The following is a 17,148-nucleotide window of genomic DNA, read 5'->3' on the forward strand; positions in this document are numbered from 1 at the left end:
TAAGAATGAACAGATTTCTTTGAAAGATTTTGGTGGAGGTAGATTAGCAATGAGATCAATTTTAGCTTTATCAACTTCAATTCCCTTTAATGAAATTTTATGACCTAGAATAATTCCCACTTTAACCATGAAATGACACTTTTCCCAATTAAGAACAAGGTTTGTTTCTTTACATCATTTTAAAACTAAGTCAAGATGATTAAGACGCTGATGAAAAGAGGAACCAAAAATGTAAAAGTCATCTATAAAGATTTCTAGAAAGTCTCCTACCATATCAGAGAAAATGCTCATCATACATCTTTGAAAGGTGGCAGGGGCAGTAGTGAGGCCAAAAGCTAAGCGACGATAAACAAAGTTTCCAAAAGGACAAGTGAAAGTGGTTTTTTCTTGATCCTCGTGAGCAATGGGAATTTGGAAATAGCCAGAAAAACCATCTAGGAAACAGTAGTATGAGTGACCTGCTAATCTTTCTAACATTTGATCAATGAAGAGTAGAGGAAAATGATCTTTCCTAGTGGCAGCATTAAGTTTCCTATAATCAATACATATTCTTCAACCAGACTGAACACGAGTGGGAACTAGTTCATCATTCTCATTGACAATGACAATGATCCCTGACTTTTTAGGCACTACTTGAACAGGACTGACCCAAGAACTATCAAATATACGATACATGATTCCATTATCTAGACATTTAAGGATCTCTTTCCTAACAACTTCCTTAAGAGTCGGGTTTAACCTCCTTTGTGGCTCTCTAACCGGTTTAGCATCATCAACTAAGTGAATCCTATGTCGGACAATGGCAGGGCTGATCCCCTTGATGTCAGATATGCTCCACCCTAAGGCTTCCTTACTCTCTCTAAGTACAAATAAAATTTCTTCCTCTTGAGAAGGTGTTAAATCAGATGCAATTATGACTGGAAGAGACTTAGAAGGACCTAGAAATATATACTTAAAAGTTTCGGGAAGAGGTTTGAGTTCTAATTCTGGTGGACTTGCCTCAAAGGATTCACTAGCTTCAAAAAGTGGCAAGGGAAAAGGTTCTAACTTTTGGTTGGAACTAGGAATGGTGGACTCTAATATTTCATTGACCTCATTTTTATGACTAGTATCATCCTAATCTTGATCTAAATAATCTTAACAAAAGCTAAGGACATCATCAACATTCATGATTTCATTATCAACTAACTCATCAATCATGTTAACATCTATGGGTTGGCCAAAAGCTCATTGGGTTGTTTTCCTACATTGAAAATATTGAGATCAATTGTCATGTTTCCAAAAGTAAGTTTCATTAATCCATTCCTACAGTTGATCAAGGCATTAGACGTGGCAAGAAAAGGTTTTCCTAAAATGATGGGAATTTGATTTTTCAGATTTTTGACTGGTTCGGTCTATAGGATAACAAAATCGACGGGGAAGATAAAATCACCAATCTTAATTAACACATCTTCAACTATACCCGTTGGAGTTTTGACAGAACGGTCAGCAAACTGAAGAGTAACACTTGTCTTTTTAAGTTCACCAAAACCCAAGGCTTAATAGACAGATAATGGAAGAAGATTCAAACTAGCTCCTAAATCGAGTAAAGCTTTACAAATGAGGGTATTACATATGACACAAGAGAGGGTAGGACAACCAGGATCCTTATACTTCACAGGGATTTGATTTGACAAGATAGAACTAACTGAGAGGTTAGGAAAGCTTTCTTAGGAACATGAGTGGTTCTCTTATGAGTACACAAATCTTTTAGACACTTAGCATAAGAGGGAACTTGTTAAATTGCATCTAAAAGAGGAATGCTGATCTTTAGTTGCTTAAAGACTTCTAAAATCTTATCTAACTGAGCAGATTATTTGTTTGAGATAAGTCTTTGAAGAAATGGAGCTTTTGGCTTAAAGACTTTTTTTACTAGATGCATTAGAGTGGGGTTTTGAAGGTGGTTCTTTGGATGGTGATGACTCATTAGATTCAGAAGTTTCAGGATTTGAAGATTGTGGAAGACTAGGATTCAAGAGTAGATGATTTGGTTCAGATGTTAGTTTATCTTACTGATGAGTATTAATACCAGCATGATTGTTGAATTGATTGTCAGACCTTAGAGAGATGACGGAGTTTACATTTTCATGAGACCTTTGGTTTGGATGAAATTTAGGATTAGGCTCGGGTTGACTAGGAAAATGATTTTTCTCTCTCTCTCTCTCTCTCTCACTGATTACGTTTGCCAATTGACTAACTTGGACCTCTAGCTTAGAAATGGCTTGTGTGTTTGAATTTAACAACTGCCTATCTTGGGCCAGAGTTTGCATGAAAGATTGTTGAGATTGAGTTAGATTAACTTGAGATTTTAATAACGCCTCAATACTCTTCTCTAAGGAATTAAAACGCTTATCAGGTTCACTAAAACCGGGAGGATTCAAGGGGACTGAGTTAGGATAATGACCAAGGGTTTGAGGAGGATATGAATTGGGATTTTGAGCTGGGTATGGACCAGGATTGGGCTTTTGAAAAGCAGGTTGAGAATTTTGATTAAACTGATTGTATTGACCTTGGTTCCATGAAGAAATTTGGGTGATTCTTCCAACCAGGATTGTATGTGGGTGCATATGGATCTTTCCTAACTCTAGGTTGAAACATGGCATTGACTTGTTCAATTTCAGGGCAATTGTCTGTCATATGATTATGAGAACTACAGTTTGCACAGATAGAAAATTGAGAAGACACATTGTTGGTTTCTAAGCTTCTAGACGTTTAGTGAGTGTAGTTAACTTAGCTTCGGTTGTAATAGAATTGCCAACTACGTGTAAGCCCTTAGATCTTTCAGGTTCCGGATTAGGTTCCCTAGTTGACTCCCACAACATTGTTTTTCAGCTAACTCCTCAAAATATTTCCAAGCTTCTTCCTCAATTTTATCCATAAATTTACCTTTGCACATAGACTCTAACGAGACAGTGGTTTGACTGTCTAAGGCTTTATAAATTTTTTTACAAAGTCTTCATTTTTCTATACCATATTGAGGACACTTAAACAAAAGCTTTTTAAATCTATCAAAATACTTCCAAAAAGACTCATTTCAATTTTGTTGAAATTGGTTAATTTCATTCCTAAGTCTGTTTGCCTTATGGTTTGGAAAATATTTTTTAAGAAAGATAGACACAAATCCATCCCATGTGGAAATAGAATTAATGGGTAGACTATACAACCATTGTTTAGCCACTTCTTTTAAAGCAAAGTTAATAAGTCTGAGCCTAATGGAGTATGAGCTAAGTTGTTAGAGTTTTTGTAAAGCACATACTTCCTCAAATTCTCGAATGACAATATATGGATCCTCTCCCTCTACCCCAGAAAACCTAGGTAACATGTTAATGTGGTGATGTTTAATTTCAAAATTATTCGCGGTTACTTCAGGTAAGACTATGCATGAGGGTTCAGCGGAATGAGCGGGATAACAACGGTCTTTGAGTGAGACAACCATGACTATAGGTGGAATTTCTACTTCTTTTGACTCAATTTTTGTGTGTGAAGAGAAGTCGAGTTGCCTTACTACTTTAGGAGATGAAAGGTTAGAGTGTCTTATTAATCTAGATGAATTGTCTCGAACCCAATTACTTTGCATATAAGACAAGTAATCACGTAACAGACAAAAGCTATAAGTAAACACCCAAAAAATTGGAAAATAAAAAAAAAATCTTAGATCTATGGTTAATCCTAAAAAAAATCTAGCCAGCTCCTAAGTTTTGGACCACCAAAAAGTCTATAAATCTAGATTTATTCAAACTGATTGGTCAGGTAAGCGGGGGCATTTCCTTGTAAATAAGGCGCTGAATTAGAGAACCACTTGCCTAGTTACCAATCCAAATTGGCCAGGTAAGTGATATACTTTCCTTGTCACCAAAAGTTCAATAATTCTAAATTTACTTCCTCTTTTAGGTACCTTCCCAATTAAGCACGAAATCGTAGGGGTTGACGTCTACTTAATTTTATTCTGGTTAGTGAATGCAAGATGAAGGAATTAGTGATTTGTGGGCCAAGGAAAGGGTGATGAAATCCCTCACCTTATCTTGTAATGGGGTGGCGCCCTTAAGATTGATTAGATGATGCAATACACAAAGAACGAGATAATAAACACTTATGGATGCACTACACTACGTGTATTATTCTAAATTGTACGTACCTCTTTCCTCCAGCAATCACAACAACTGTATAAGATGGAAAACAATAAATACAAAAAAATAATAATATAGATGATGTGATCCTATATGAAAAAATGAATGATGCAAAAAATTGGTTTTTAACAAATAACTAACTAATATCTTTGGTTTTTTCAAATATTTAATTTTTTTGGACTTTTCAATAATAAAAGTGAGAAAAAAATAGAGAGGTGATACGGAATACCGAAAAGCGCTTTCAAAAATTCCAAAAGAGACAGTGATGCCTTCTAGCGATCTTCTTGTCCAAGCTTTCCTCCGCTTCATGATTCCCTGAAAAAAATAAAGAGAAAAACAAAAAAACTAGTCTAAAGAATTAAATATCAAGGAGTGAAAATTAACAATAGTCTCCGGCAGCGGCGCCAAAAACTTGATGTGTAAAATAACGACAAGTGCACAACCGTTAATTGTAGCAAATACAGGTCGATCCACAGAAACTATGAATTTTCAAAACCCTAACAATTTAAATCAGGCGAACTAGACAATAAGATTTGAGAGGAGTTTGAATTAACCCAATTAGAAAATAGATCAAATAATATGGAAAACCTAGGAATCCGAATCCGTTAATCAATCACAATTAACATTAACTCGCCCTAAAATCAATTCTCTTTTCTTCACAAATAAATTTTAATTAACGAGAGAAGCATATATTATGAAACTTGTTATCTAATAATAACCCATTAAAACTTCATGGAGCAAGCATAGGCTATAAAAAATAAATCCGGTAACAATAATATATCAAAATCACTTTGTCAATTAAATAATTAAGCACTAAGAAAAATCATGAAAATCAAATAATAGGAACGGGAAGATATCAAAGCAATTAAATTAACTTCATCTTCATCGTAGGGAACAAATTTAGCTACACATGATAAAAAGATGAACAAAATAAATAACTAATTGGGTGTCTTGGATGTTGGGATGTGTAAAATACAAGAGGGGAGACCCTTATTTATAGGGAAAATATGAGGGTTGGGGTCTTAGAATACAAGTAGGATTCTTAAAGTAAATTCTTCTTCTTCTCCAATAAGTCTATTTATCTTCCAATTCCATTGACTTCTAGAATAGTCCACCTCCTTCCTTATTTACACATTTTCCAACTCAAATTCCGATTTTATTTATTTTCCTACAAAATAAAGTAAAACAATTTATTTATTAATAAAATTACGAAAATGGACATAAAATAGGTATTAATAATATGCAATAATATGGACCTATCATGGGGCTAATACAAACTCAAAATTTCTTGTTCTTTGAATGTTGCTATCAAAGGTAATTATTACGGGGCTAAAATTTAATGTTCTCAAGTTCTGTAATATATCTCATCTTTGTGTGTTGATCCCTCCATTTTATAAAATTTGTGGTCGAGTTTTTTACAAGTGAGAGGAAAATGATGCGGAGCATGATCTTAAAATATTCATATGCATTTATTATCAATTACGGACAATTATTTTTCGAAGAAGAGGAAATGATGCATGGGCATCATGTGCTGATATACTAGTTCTCATGAAGACAAACATGGCTTTGGACTGATCTACATTCATTATTATCCGTGAGAACCAGTTGGAAAATATTAGAAGACTAACAATCAATTTAATTTTCAACATGGGTTGATCTATTTGATTGTGATGATTATTATATGTTAAGTAGATTTTGGCTTACAAGTTTTTACCTTTCAGTTGAAAGGGTTTTTCTTGTTTCAAGCACCTAGGATTTCATTTTCTAGTTGAATTTGGTTTTTATGTAATTTCCTATTAAGATTAGGTTTTTATGTAATTTCCCGTATGGATTAGGGTTTTTATGGATTTTCAAGTTGGACTCAAATATTAGCTACGTAGCTGATTATGAATCTGACTGGGATTTCTAATGGGCTTAGGTTTTTCCTAGCCTATACATACTCGTATATTGTAATCTTTTGAGACAGAGAATTTTATGTGAATAAGTCGTGAGTTTTTACTTGCAAAACCTTTTAGAAGTTGGTGGTTAATTCCTTTATACTTTATTGTCCAGATTTCGTTTAGTTCGTGGGCGATTAAATTCTTTAAGCAATCTAAACAAATCGATCCTTTAGTTTTGTTTCTTGGTGATTAAATTCTTTATAGAAGCAAGCTGAAGTTATTTTTTTCGCAACAAGTCTGATCTACATAGAAAATATTTATCACCAGGAGGTTAAGTTGTCTGTTGGCAGGTCTATGAGGTCATGAAAGGTTTTGGAATGCATCAGGAATAAGTCATAATGCAGGTGAGGTGCTGGAAGCAACTAGATGGCTGGAAGGGATGGTGAGGTGCTGATGCACAACGTACCTCTGATGGCAGAATCAGTGTGCTATTAGGATTGTACCTCCTTAAACGAAGGAAAACAGTGCATACCTTCATGGAATGGATTTCAAACGGGATTTTATCACCATAAAATGTGATAAACATTAATAGTTACATGATAAATACATGATTACATGAAAAACATGTCTCAGTTATGGATTAAAATAAATTTTTAAGTGTCCAGCCACACTTAGACACTAAACCTCACTTCGAAAGAGTTGGAACGACCATGAAAACTGGTTTGACTTATCATAAACGTGAATTATTGGCCAAGGAATGGAGTTAAACCCTAGAGAACTACATTGAACTTGATCCCTATATATATAGGATATGTAGGCAATTGGCAAAGAGATCCGAATATTCACTTTCTACATATTTTGGCACGTGTAACCATCGTGATTATTTTCCAAGTACATTTGGTCGGAATTGAGAAGGTATTTCTTATCCATTCTACTTGAATATTTGTTGATTCAGTTCATTCAGCAGCTGCCGCAACCACATAATTACCCGAAAACTAAAAATAATTCAGTTATTCAAGCACGATTATTCCGAGGTGTTATAATTAATTTTCTCTCGTAACACCTATTTATTTTGTATAACAAAGAATATAAACGTAAAATAAAATATACATGCACGGAAGCAAACAAAAACATATACTGAAGCTAGCAATTTATTTTTGGAAAGTAAGTGGACCAAATTTGTGATAAATAAAAAAATTTAATGATTTTAACCCGAGGAGGACACAGTTACAGGGGGGATAGGCCTGTCAATGGATTGGGTTTGGATCGACCTAGATCCATATCCATATCCATTTATTTTTTCGGATTCAGATCGGATCGGCTCCGGATTTTTATAGGCCGATCCATATCCAGATCCGTTCGGATCACGAATTTCGGATCAGATATCCGCACCATTTATGTATATTTATTTTTTTAACTTTAATTATTACAAAATCTATTTAAAATTGAGAATTTTGAAAAATAATAAAATACAAGTAGAATATAACGAAGTCCAAAAATAAATTGGGAACTAAAATTCGCTTTTTTAAACAAAAATACTATTAGGTTGTACAATATTTTAATTCTAACAATGAAAAAAGTTGATGTTGCAAAATGAAAGTTTTATATGAATTCAGACTTGGGTTATGCGGCTCTAAAAGGTAAAAGAACTATATAAATGGACTAGATTGTAGAGATCAAACTGAACTAAATATAGATCATAGGACTTGACTCGAGGATAATGGGACTTGACTCGAGAATAACGGAACTTGACTTGTAAATGAAAGTGTTATATGAATTGAGACTTGGGTTATGCGGCTCCAAAAGGTAAAAGAACTAGGGTTATAAAAATGCACTAGACTATAGAGACCGAACTGAAGGAAATATAGATAATGAGACTTCACTCAAGGATAATACGTTTAAAATTAGAATTATTAAAAAATATTTTAATTACATTATATATATATAAACCGGATCAGGTTATTAACGGATCGACCTAAATCCATATCTGCTCCATTTATAATCGGATTTTTCTTTTCAGATCGGATTTTTAATAGGTCGATCCATATCTACTAAAATGACCTCATATCGGATCGGATCGGATTTTCGCTCCATTGATGGGGCTGGGTGATAGGGCCGGGGGAGATGGACAAATTAGTAAAACAAAGTCCCCAGGCACAATAGGCCGCGTCTAACCCCCATAGAGATGCACAAAAGACCCATCAGGCCGGGTTTTGACCGGGCCTTAAAAAGCCCGGGCTTTGACCGGTCCTTAAAAAGCCCGGGCTTTGACCGGGCCGGGTTTTTCGGACTTTGACCGAGCCGGGCTTTTCAGGCTTTAACTTTGACCGGGCCGGCCGGACTTTCCGAAAATGTCAGAGCCCGTTTGGGCCCTCGAGGCGGGCTTATCCGAGCTTTTTTTCAGGCCGAATTAGATCGGGCCGGGCTTTTTTCAAATTTAAATCGGATCGAGTATTATTAGAGATTCCGAAGAATACATATGTTAGCAACTAGATCATCATAAAAATGTATTAGTTTACATGAAATATTTTATGAAAACATTACTTCGTTGAAAACATTGTAGTTCGACAAAAAATATAAATATGTTTATAGAATAATATGTTTTATCATTGTTATGATAACAATAATATCCCATAAATATTGTGTACTTATTATATGTTCTTTCATTATTTATGCAACGAAGTATATAAATAATATCATTAATCACAAATAGGTAAATATATATGTGTTTAAAGTATTATTTATATTTATAGTAAATGTGAATTTATAAATATATTAGAAAATATATTAGAATATTCAGATTATAACCGAGCTTTTCCGGGCAAAAGTCTTTATTATTCTAAAAGCATAAGTTAATCGGGCCGGGCCAAACCCGGGTTTTTAACCGGACCGGGCCGAACCTAAAAATATAGGGTCCGTCGAGGCCAGAAACCCGGACCAGACTTGACCTGGATTTGACCAGATGAGTTCGGGTCAGATTTTCGGGCAGAGGCCCGGGCTTTCACCGGATCGTTCGGGTCCAGATTTTCGGGCCCGGGTTTTTGTGCATGTTGAACCCCATGATTAAATCCCCAATATATACCAACAACAATTACAATCTCCCCTCTTTTTTCAATTCAAAACCCTAGAAAACAATGGACCATGAACAAGAACATGAAGTTTACGGTGGAGAAATTCCAGATGAAGGTGACATGGACGCTGATATCGACATGTCTAGGCTCGATGATGAAGATGACACTGCTTCTAAGGTTTGTTCTTTCTTATCTATCTTTTCACATTTTGTGTCAATGTTAATTGCGTCAAATTGAGTTGATGTTCGTAATTGTTTCCATTCATTTGTTAGGAATTGGAGGATATGAAGAAGAGATTGAAAGAGATTGAACAAGAGGCTGGCGCTCTTCGGGAGATGCAAGCCAAAGTTGAGAAGGAAATGGGAGCTGTCCCAGGTCTTTTATATTTCGATACCTTTAAATTAAATAGCGAATCTCTGTATATATTGGACAATTTGAAATGTTTTGTGTGCTGTGATTGGACAATTTCTGAAATGTTTTTGTTGTGATTGTGTTGCGGTTAAGAGGAGTTGGTACTTAAGTTTATGGAGATGTGGGAGATGTGAGCGAAGAAGATGAAATTTGTGTTATGGAGGAGATTAGAGGCAAGATATAGATTTATAGAGATTGTTTTTTTTTGTAATCAATGGTTAGAAAATTTGAAATAGAGCAGTTGTTAAATAATTATGCCAAGGCGATGATCACAATGCATGGGAACAGCCAATGGCAAAATTAAAATAATGACCCAATATTGAAGAGTATGCCTAATTTAAAATACTTAGGCAACGGTCATATCCTTTGCTTAGTGTTGCTTTGGGAGTGTTTTCCTAATTTAAAATACTTGATAACATTTCTCTACCGTGCCTGTGGGAGTGTACGCCTAATTTAAAATACTTGATAACATTTTATTTTCTGCAACGGTCATATCCTTTGCTTAGTGTTGCTTTGCAGCTGGTACCGAGTACAGACAAATTTCCAAAGGATTTTCCCAACATTTAGATTTTCCCTTATACAAATAGATCACGGTATTAATGAATAGATATCATATAGATGCAATTCATTATGCGGACTACAGGAATTTAAAAGTTAACGTATGTAGACAGATAAATTTTATGACTTTTTTGCAATATTAAAATCTACTAGCTTATTAAATGTATTTTATATAATACGGAAATTGTTCACAGTTCCCTAATTTCAAATCAAAGGGTACAGAACTTGGAAAAGAAAATGTGGTTACATTAATTAATAAAACTAAGAAACTACTATTAATTGTAGAAATTAATTGATAAAGAGTATAAAAGAAATTAAAAAAAAACTGGTGGTCCCCGTTGCTTCAAATTTTAATGATCTTCTGTTGTGTAATTTAACGCTCCGAGTGTTCCCCTATCTTTCGTAAAAGCTGAAACAGTCTTCATTTGCTCTCATCTTTTTTCTCTTTTCCGCTCCTCTCTGCTTTTTATTCGTGAACCTCTCAAAATGAAGTTCAAGTGGTTCAATCAATGGATCAGATCTGGAAGCAACAAAATACTAAACAAAACTATAGGGTCAGGTAATTCCCGCGTGTATGGATTTAATCCCCCTCTCCTTCAGTCGTTATATCACCCCGTGCTTCCTATATTTCAACCTGTTGTAAGGTTTAGATTCTTATGTAATTAGGTACATGATATTCTTTTATGGGTTCCTATCTATTATTTAAGTTAATGATTGATCGATCTTTAATTGAAACGGGTCTAATTTTTTTATATGCAACTTTTTAGAACAGAAAGAGGACTTGCGACTTGTTAGTTTGTGGACCTTTTTATGTTCTGTCCTTTCATATGAGTGGGTGAATTTTTTAAATTATTAATTCACAAGTTTTTGTATTATTTTTTTTGTTGTCCTTTTATTTTTGCTGGGGATTTGTTGAAAAATACTGAGAGGTCTATTTATTGAGTGTTATGGATGCTTTCCATGTGCTTATTGTTTCTTCTTGAAGTTAGATTATTTTATTTTCTAAAGTTTTTGTTTTGGGTCTCTTATATTAAGAGAATTGTTAGGTTGTTTGGTCTTTTATCCTTAGAACTTTAGATGCCAGTCCCATGATTGATCCACACTTACTGACTTTGGCAATGGTGGTCAAATGATCATCTTGCTTTCGTTAGAGATTTCCGATTTCAGGTCGGGTCTATTCCAATTATTTTAGGTCCGGGCGTTCGGGTCTCATCACACTTTAGATGAAAACCTGAGTAGGGTTGGTGGATTTGCTTTTTAGGCATTTGTTTCTGGCATGTTAAAATGCCGATTGACATTTCCCAATCAATCAATTTGTAAGATTACAAATACATGCATAGAGCCTTAGTTTAATATGATAAGAGTTCTAGATATTTGATGTAAGAGGTTCTTTAAAATTCATTTAGTCCATGTATATGCCATCTTCTGTCTATTTTGTTATCAAGACCTATGATTGCTTTGCATATTTCTTCTACTGCTGCAGATCTTATGCTTCAAATGTATAAGCCCTCACCTTTTTTTTTTTCCATACTATGTAGATTCATCTGGAGCATCTGCTACCCTGGCTGAGAAGGAGGAGGCTGATGCTCGGTCAATATATGTCGGAAATGTAAGGCATCACCATCCTGTCATAATTTAGCTTTTATGTAACAGTAATCCTCGATGCTACACAGAACTTGTAATCTTGTTTCGTGTATATGTATTTTTGGCCCTTTGCAAGATCAATTAGAAAAAAAAGTTTTGCGTCAAAGGAAGTTCTCCTCCGGTCACCAAAACATTTTCTTCAGAAAAATGTTGAGGGGACTTTATAAGTGCCTTTTCTCTCTGATCAGTATAATGTCAATGTCCTTTCTCTAAGTGCACACACACATTTACATAAGAACTGAAAATGTACCGAATGATAATGTCAAATTTAGAAACTTGTGAGAGTTGCCGGAAGATTATGAAAATGGATGGTTTGACAGAGATAAATACACTGATGCATATTAATCATTGGACTTTATTAAGTTTTATTTAAGTACAGAGATATGAGAACAGATGGCTGAGATAAAAGAGGGCAAGAACATTAGGTGGGCAGAGTCTGTTTTTTTACAGGACAGATTGCACAGCTAGATAGTTTATTAGGATCAATTTATATTTTTTGTTGATAAGTTTATCAACTTATTATTTATTTTTAAAGGAGCTAATAGAAATTGATAACAACCGCCGAAACAAATGATGACATAATGTTGAACGACCAATTTGCCAGTTTAGAAAATTAGTCACCACACTATGAGAGATTGTGTTTTCTGGCGATCATTTCGCATTTAGATTCAAATTAATACCATAATATATAATGGTAAATTAGATGACTAGAACCCAAACCCACAATATCAAGCAGATAATTGAATACAATATTTTTATATGAAATGCTAAAACTACATAAGAATGGATATGATATCTCCATTTTATCTTCACTTACATTCCCCATGATGTACTAACTAAATCCAACTAGACTGGATCAAAAAAGGTCAGATTAGTACAGAGTCATTTATTATCTTTTCTTGTACGGAATTAAAACTTTATTAATTTTGTCACTTCATATATACCGAGGATAGTAATTATGTTTAGTGCAATGATCCAAATAAATATCATGAACCTATATAAATTGTTTAATTTGCTTGTGGGGCTTGAAATTCTATTTTTTATTTCTCATTTTCTTGAGTTAGTACATGTGTATTTCCAGTGTATTGTTGCTTCTTGCTTCCATCAGCTGCTTTTTCTTTGTACTGTACTAGGTGCAGGCATTATTTTTGTTTTGTGATCTCTTTTCAGGTGGACTACGCATGCACACCCGAGGAGGTTCAGCAGCACTTTCAATCATGTGGAACTGTTAACAGAGTGACCATTCTAACCGACAAGTTTGGTCAGCCAAAAGGTTTCGCTTATGTGGAGTTTGTCGAACTTGAAGCAATCCAGAATGCCCTCCTCTTGAATGAGTCAGAGTTGCATGGCCGTCAACTAAAGGTTTGCTAACTTGAATTAGTAGAAATTGCATGCTTCACACATTTTACTTTGGTCTTTTTAGAAATGCCATAATGGTTGTACACTTTGGTTTTGTAGGTGGCCGCAAAAAGAACAAATGTACCCGGCATGAAGCAGTTCCGGGGCAGGCCAACTAACCCTTATTTCGGGTTTCGGTCCCGAAGACCGTATATGCCTGGCCCACCAATGTTTGCTCCGTATGGTTATGGGTAAGTACCTTGAATGCTTTATGCCTTACCTGCAGGTCATGTCAGTTATCACATGTGAAATCATACTAAAGATATAATTTTGTTGCTCTTTTTAAAAGATTAAATAAACATAGTTTTTTTTAATTGAGATTTAGTAACCATTTGTATGCATTGGTTTGACATTGCAATATTTGGTTTCTAGCGGGTCTGTGATTTCTTTTTGTTTATGCATGCTTGTGCTACATTATTTTTAAAAGTTGTACATATAAGCATATATTTAATGTATGACCAAAACTAAAATTCAGTTCATAATTGATGGGGAAATTCTCAACTGTACCCTCTAAGAATTGTATTTTTCAAATGATACTCCAAATAGTTTTGGCTTCCATTTGGTACCACTATACTATTTTGCCATTCCCTGTTGTAGCTGTACCCCTCTCGTTAACCCCGTTAATCCATTGTATGATCTCAATTGACATTTCTAGGTTTTAGAAATGAAGTTACCGCATCAGTGCACGATCCACATAAGAATATATGTGGATGAGGGATGTGTATTAGTGCACGTTGATGATATCTAACCAACTCCTCAAGTAATGGACTTGGTTGAAGCATGTAGTACTCAAATCTGATTCACTCTTCTCCTTCCAACATCATACATACTATATATCATCAATCGCATTTCTCCATTTGAATTTTGGGTTTAACATAAGCCCTCATTTCTCAAACTGCTGAAATCATGGCTTTTAAGCAATTCTTTGATTCTCAACTAGAATTACTCTCACCCTCAACTCCCAAAACAACTGCATCTTCTCTACCTTATTCTTTAAAAGAAAGTTCTTAATAGATTTACTTCTCAATCACAAAAACAAGCTCTCATCTTTTTCAAAATTTAACTTTACATGCTGATTTAGCTGCCTTGCTTCTCTCTTCAGTTTCACCACAAACCCTTGCTCTAAATGATACTGTTCCACTACCAAACCATCCTGATGTGAGAATTATTAGTCTGAAAAATAAAATATATACGTATAAGACTTTAGTATCAATGTAAAATTAATATTTTATTTCTATTTTAAAGTCAATTGACAATCATGTAACGTTTGACTAATGGGGAAGCAGAAACTATTTTTAGTACCATTCAGAAAAGCCAATTTTAAGTGGGTACCATTAAGAGTTTCCCTAATTATTGGCATAGTATTTGTATGTGTGTGATAAAAATTGTTATAAAGTTTGATCTATTGCCTCAAATATCTTGATATTGAGTGCTTCATGCATAAAAATTTGTTCTTCCGCTATACCATGCTAGTTGTGAATTAGAAGCTTAGCTCGTGTTACATGTACAGATCTTCTGGTGCACACTTAATAATTGTTGTGCAAGTGGCTGGGTCTTAATAACTATCATGGATTAACTGATCCTAGTGGTCTTTTTGAACATATAATTATCTTTCTTTAATGTCAAACTGATAGAGACTTTTTAAACTCTATGTGCTGCTTCATAACAGTGGGAGTTATCAATTTTTTTTTGCTGAGAAATAAAGTTTTTAGTCAACATTAAGGTTATACTTAATACAGACAATTTCTGTTTAATTAAGGTTAATTTTATTTTCCCATTGTTCTCTGAAGGATTTCTTTTACATATGTGCGTGAGTCTGTATATATATATCAAAAGGATTTTGTGTAATTGGCTACATAACTGATTTGACTTGGAAGAAGCTCAAAGGCATTTTGATTTGCTTTAGCATCTTAATTAAAATATGCTAGATTTCAAGGTGTTAATAGCCTAGGTGCTCATTGTCCTTGTTACTGGTCTCTTGAATATTAAGGAATGCAATGTGATTCTTTTAGTCCAAGTTTTATCTTTGTGCCAGCCTGGTACTGTTAAATCAAAACAAGCAAGTCAAACTAGCTATACATTTTTATCCTTTCGCTTTTCAAGCTAGTTAGGTAAATTTTCTAAATGGTTTAGTATCAAGTATAAAGCCTTTAGCTCAAGCCATACTAAGCTGAAGTCTTCGTCAGTCCGGTACTTCTATACGTGTTTCCCCAATATTACTATCCTGTACTTGGGGTCTAGTTTTGTTGCACCCGGAAATTAGTTTCTGGCTTCTTAAGTGTTGGTGAGCTCGTGTCTAGACAATTAATAAAGTTCTGCATTTAGTGAGAAGCAGCAGTTGGTGTAACGTGTCAGTCATACGAACTCAAGTGGCCTGATGTATAGAAACTACCTTCTGTCAAAACTATGCTATCTAATTTAATTTAGAATAAAATTCTTCTGGGACTTTTTGGACGTAGCCACGTAGGTTGAGGTGCATAAAATATCCTTAGAGATGAGTTTTGTGTTTTTTATTGTGAATATTTATTTATATATAAAAAAAATAAACCAAAATTGTTATGTACAAAATTGTGACTTTTCTGTGCACCTTTAATTATGTGTCAAGTGAAAAGTACTAGTATTTTGGATTAGCACGTGTTTGAGATATACTATGCATCACAGTTGGTAGTACATCTCTTTCTTTTCTAAAAGTACTTCATCTCTTTTGCAGCCGGATTCCAAGGGGAAGGCGGCCAATGCGTTACAGACCTTACTGATAGTGGACGTTAGGCGGCATGCTAAATTAGTTGTCTTTTTGGACCAGTGACATTATATGGTGCATATCCATTGGGATAATATCCATATATTGGATTTGTTCATTAGGTTCATTTTAAAGAAATTAAAACATCATTTAGCATGCTAAGAAGGCTTGATTCTGTACTATGAGCTGGATTGCGGAAAAGTCTGCACTTTTTCTTTCTATACATACTCTTCTGGTCTGGATACATGCAATTACAGGGTCAATGGACCTTGTATGTTGTATGTTAGAATTATGCATCAGTTATAGTATGTTTTAAATAGCAGCAGAACTCTAGTTTGTGTTGCTTATAGATTTCTAATGAGGAATTTTTTAGACTATTGGTATTGCAGAAGTTTGACCTTGTGACAGAAAACAATTAGTAGAATCCAGCTTACGTATCTGTGATTTCTTTTTCTGCAGCTCTCTTCTCTTTATTTTTTTTAAAAAAATCTGGAAAAGAAATAAACAAATAAATAAACTGTTTTCTTAAATTTAAAGTTTTTAGTAAAAAAATATTTGGATTTCTCGTCTTTTTCATCGGAAACACTGCCCTCCAGGCCTCCACTCCAGTAGTAGGCTCAGATGAATCCCATGTCTTCTGGAGAATGACCTACTACCAGTTTCAAATTTAAATAGTGAAACTCTGGCATGTACGAAACTGAATTGATCAGAGAAGCTGCGAATTATTATATAGAAAGGTTGTTCAGATGTGATGAGCGGCATGAGCTATGATCAAACCAAAATAGGAGTCGATGTGCTTTCTTTTGCATCAATCAAATAGAAACTACCACCATATTAATTTTCAGGGATATATTACAAACAATATAGTCTGCAATATGGAACTTTGTTTTGAGAGGCTTAGGAAAACTTTAGGAAGAATGATATATAATAAAAAAACAACGAAAAGACAAAACCCAATAACAATCAATCTTTTTCTTGATCGAAAATGAATTCTAATAATTTAATTTAAATATTCTCACAGATTCCAGGGGGCTGTTTGGAGCCTAAACAAGACTTTTTGATGTTTGCTCTAGCCGGAAATGCTTGATGAAATTGGTGGATTTTGTATGGATCATAAGCTTTTTTTTTTAATTTAAAATATATAACTTTTACACTAGAGTAGTGTTATGTATCAAATGCACACATACGGGGTAAATGTGTGTTTCTTGAATTTTCTTACTTAAAATCAAGTTTGTGTTTAGGCTATGGAACTTAAGAGCTAGATATTATTTTGCAGTAAT

General features: G+C 34.4%; 1 protein-coding gene across 1 annotated transcript; it reads left to right on the forward strand.

Moving 5' to 3' along the window:
* The first annotated feature begins 9,139 nt into the window (after nucleotides 1-9,139).
* Nucleotides 9,140-16,326, forward strand: LOC141713261 (polyadenylate-binding protein 2-like). Its single transcript, XM_074516589.1, has 6 exons — nucleotides 9,140-9,294; nucleotides 9,390-9,492; nucleotides 11,625-11,695; nucleotides 12,901-13,092; nucleotides 13,189-13,319; nucleotides 15,839-16,326. Exons 1-6 carry the CDS (start codon nucleotides 9,181-9,183, stop codon nucleotides 15,882-15,884), a joined length of 657 nt encoding a protein of 218 aa, XP_074372690.1. The 5' UTR covers nucleotides 9,140-9,180; the 3' UTR covers nucleotides 15,885-16,326.
* The last annotated feature ends 822 nt before the right edge of the window (nucleotides 16,327-17,148 follow it).

Source organism: Apium graveolens, chromosome 3 (genome assembly GCF_009905375.1).
Source record: "Apium graveolens cultivar Ventura chromosome 3, ASM990537v1, whole genome shotgun sequence".
Taxonomy (NCBI): domain Eukaryota; kingdom Viridiplantae; phylum Streptophyta; class Magnoliopsida; order Apiales; family Apiaceae; genus Apium; species Apium graveolens.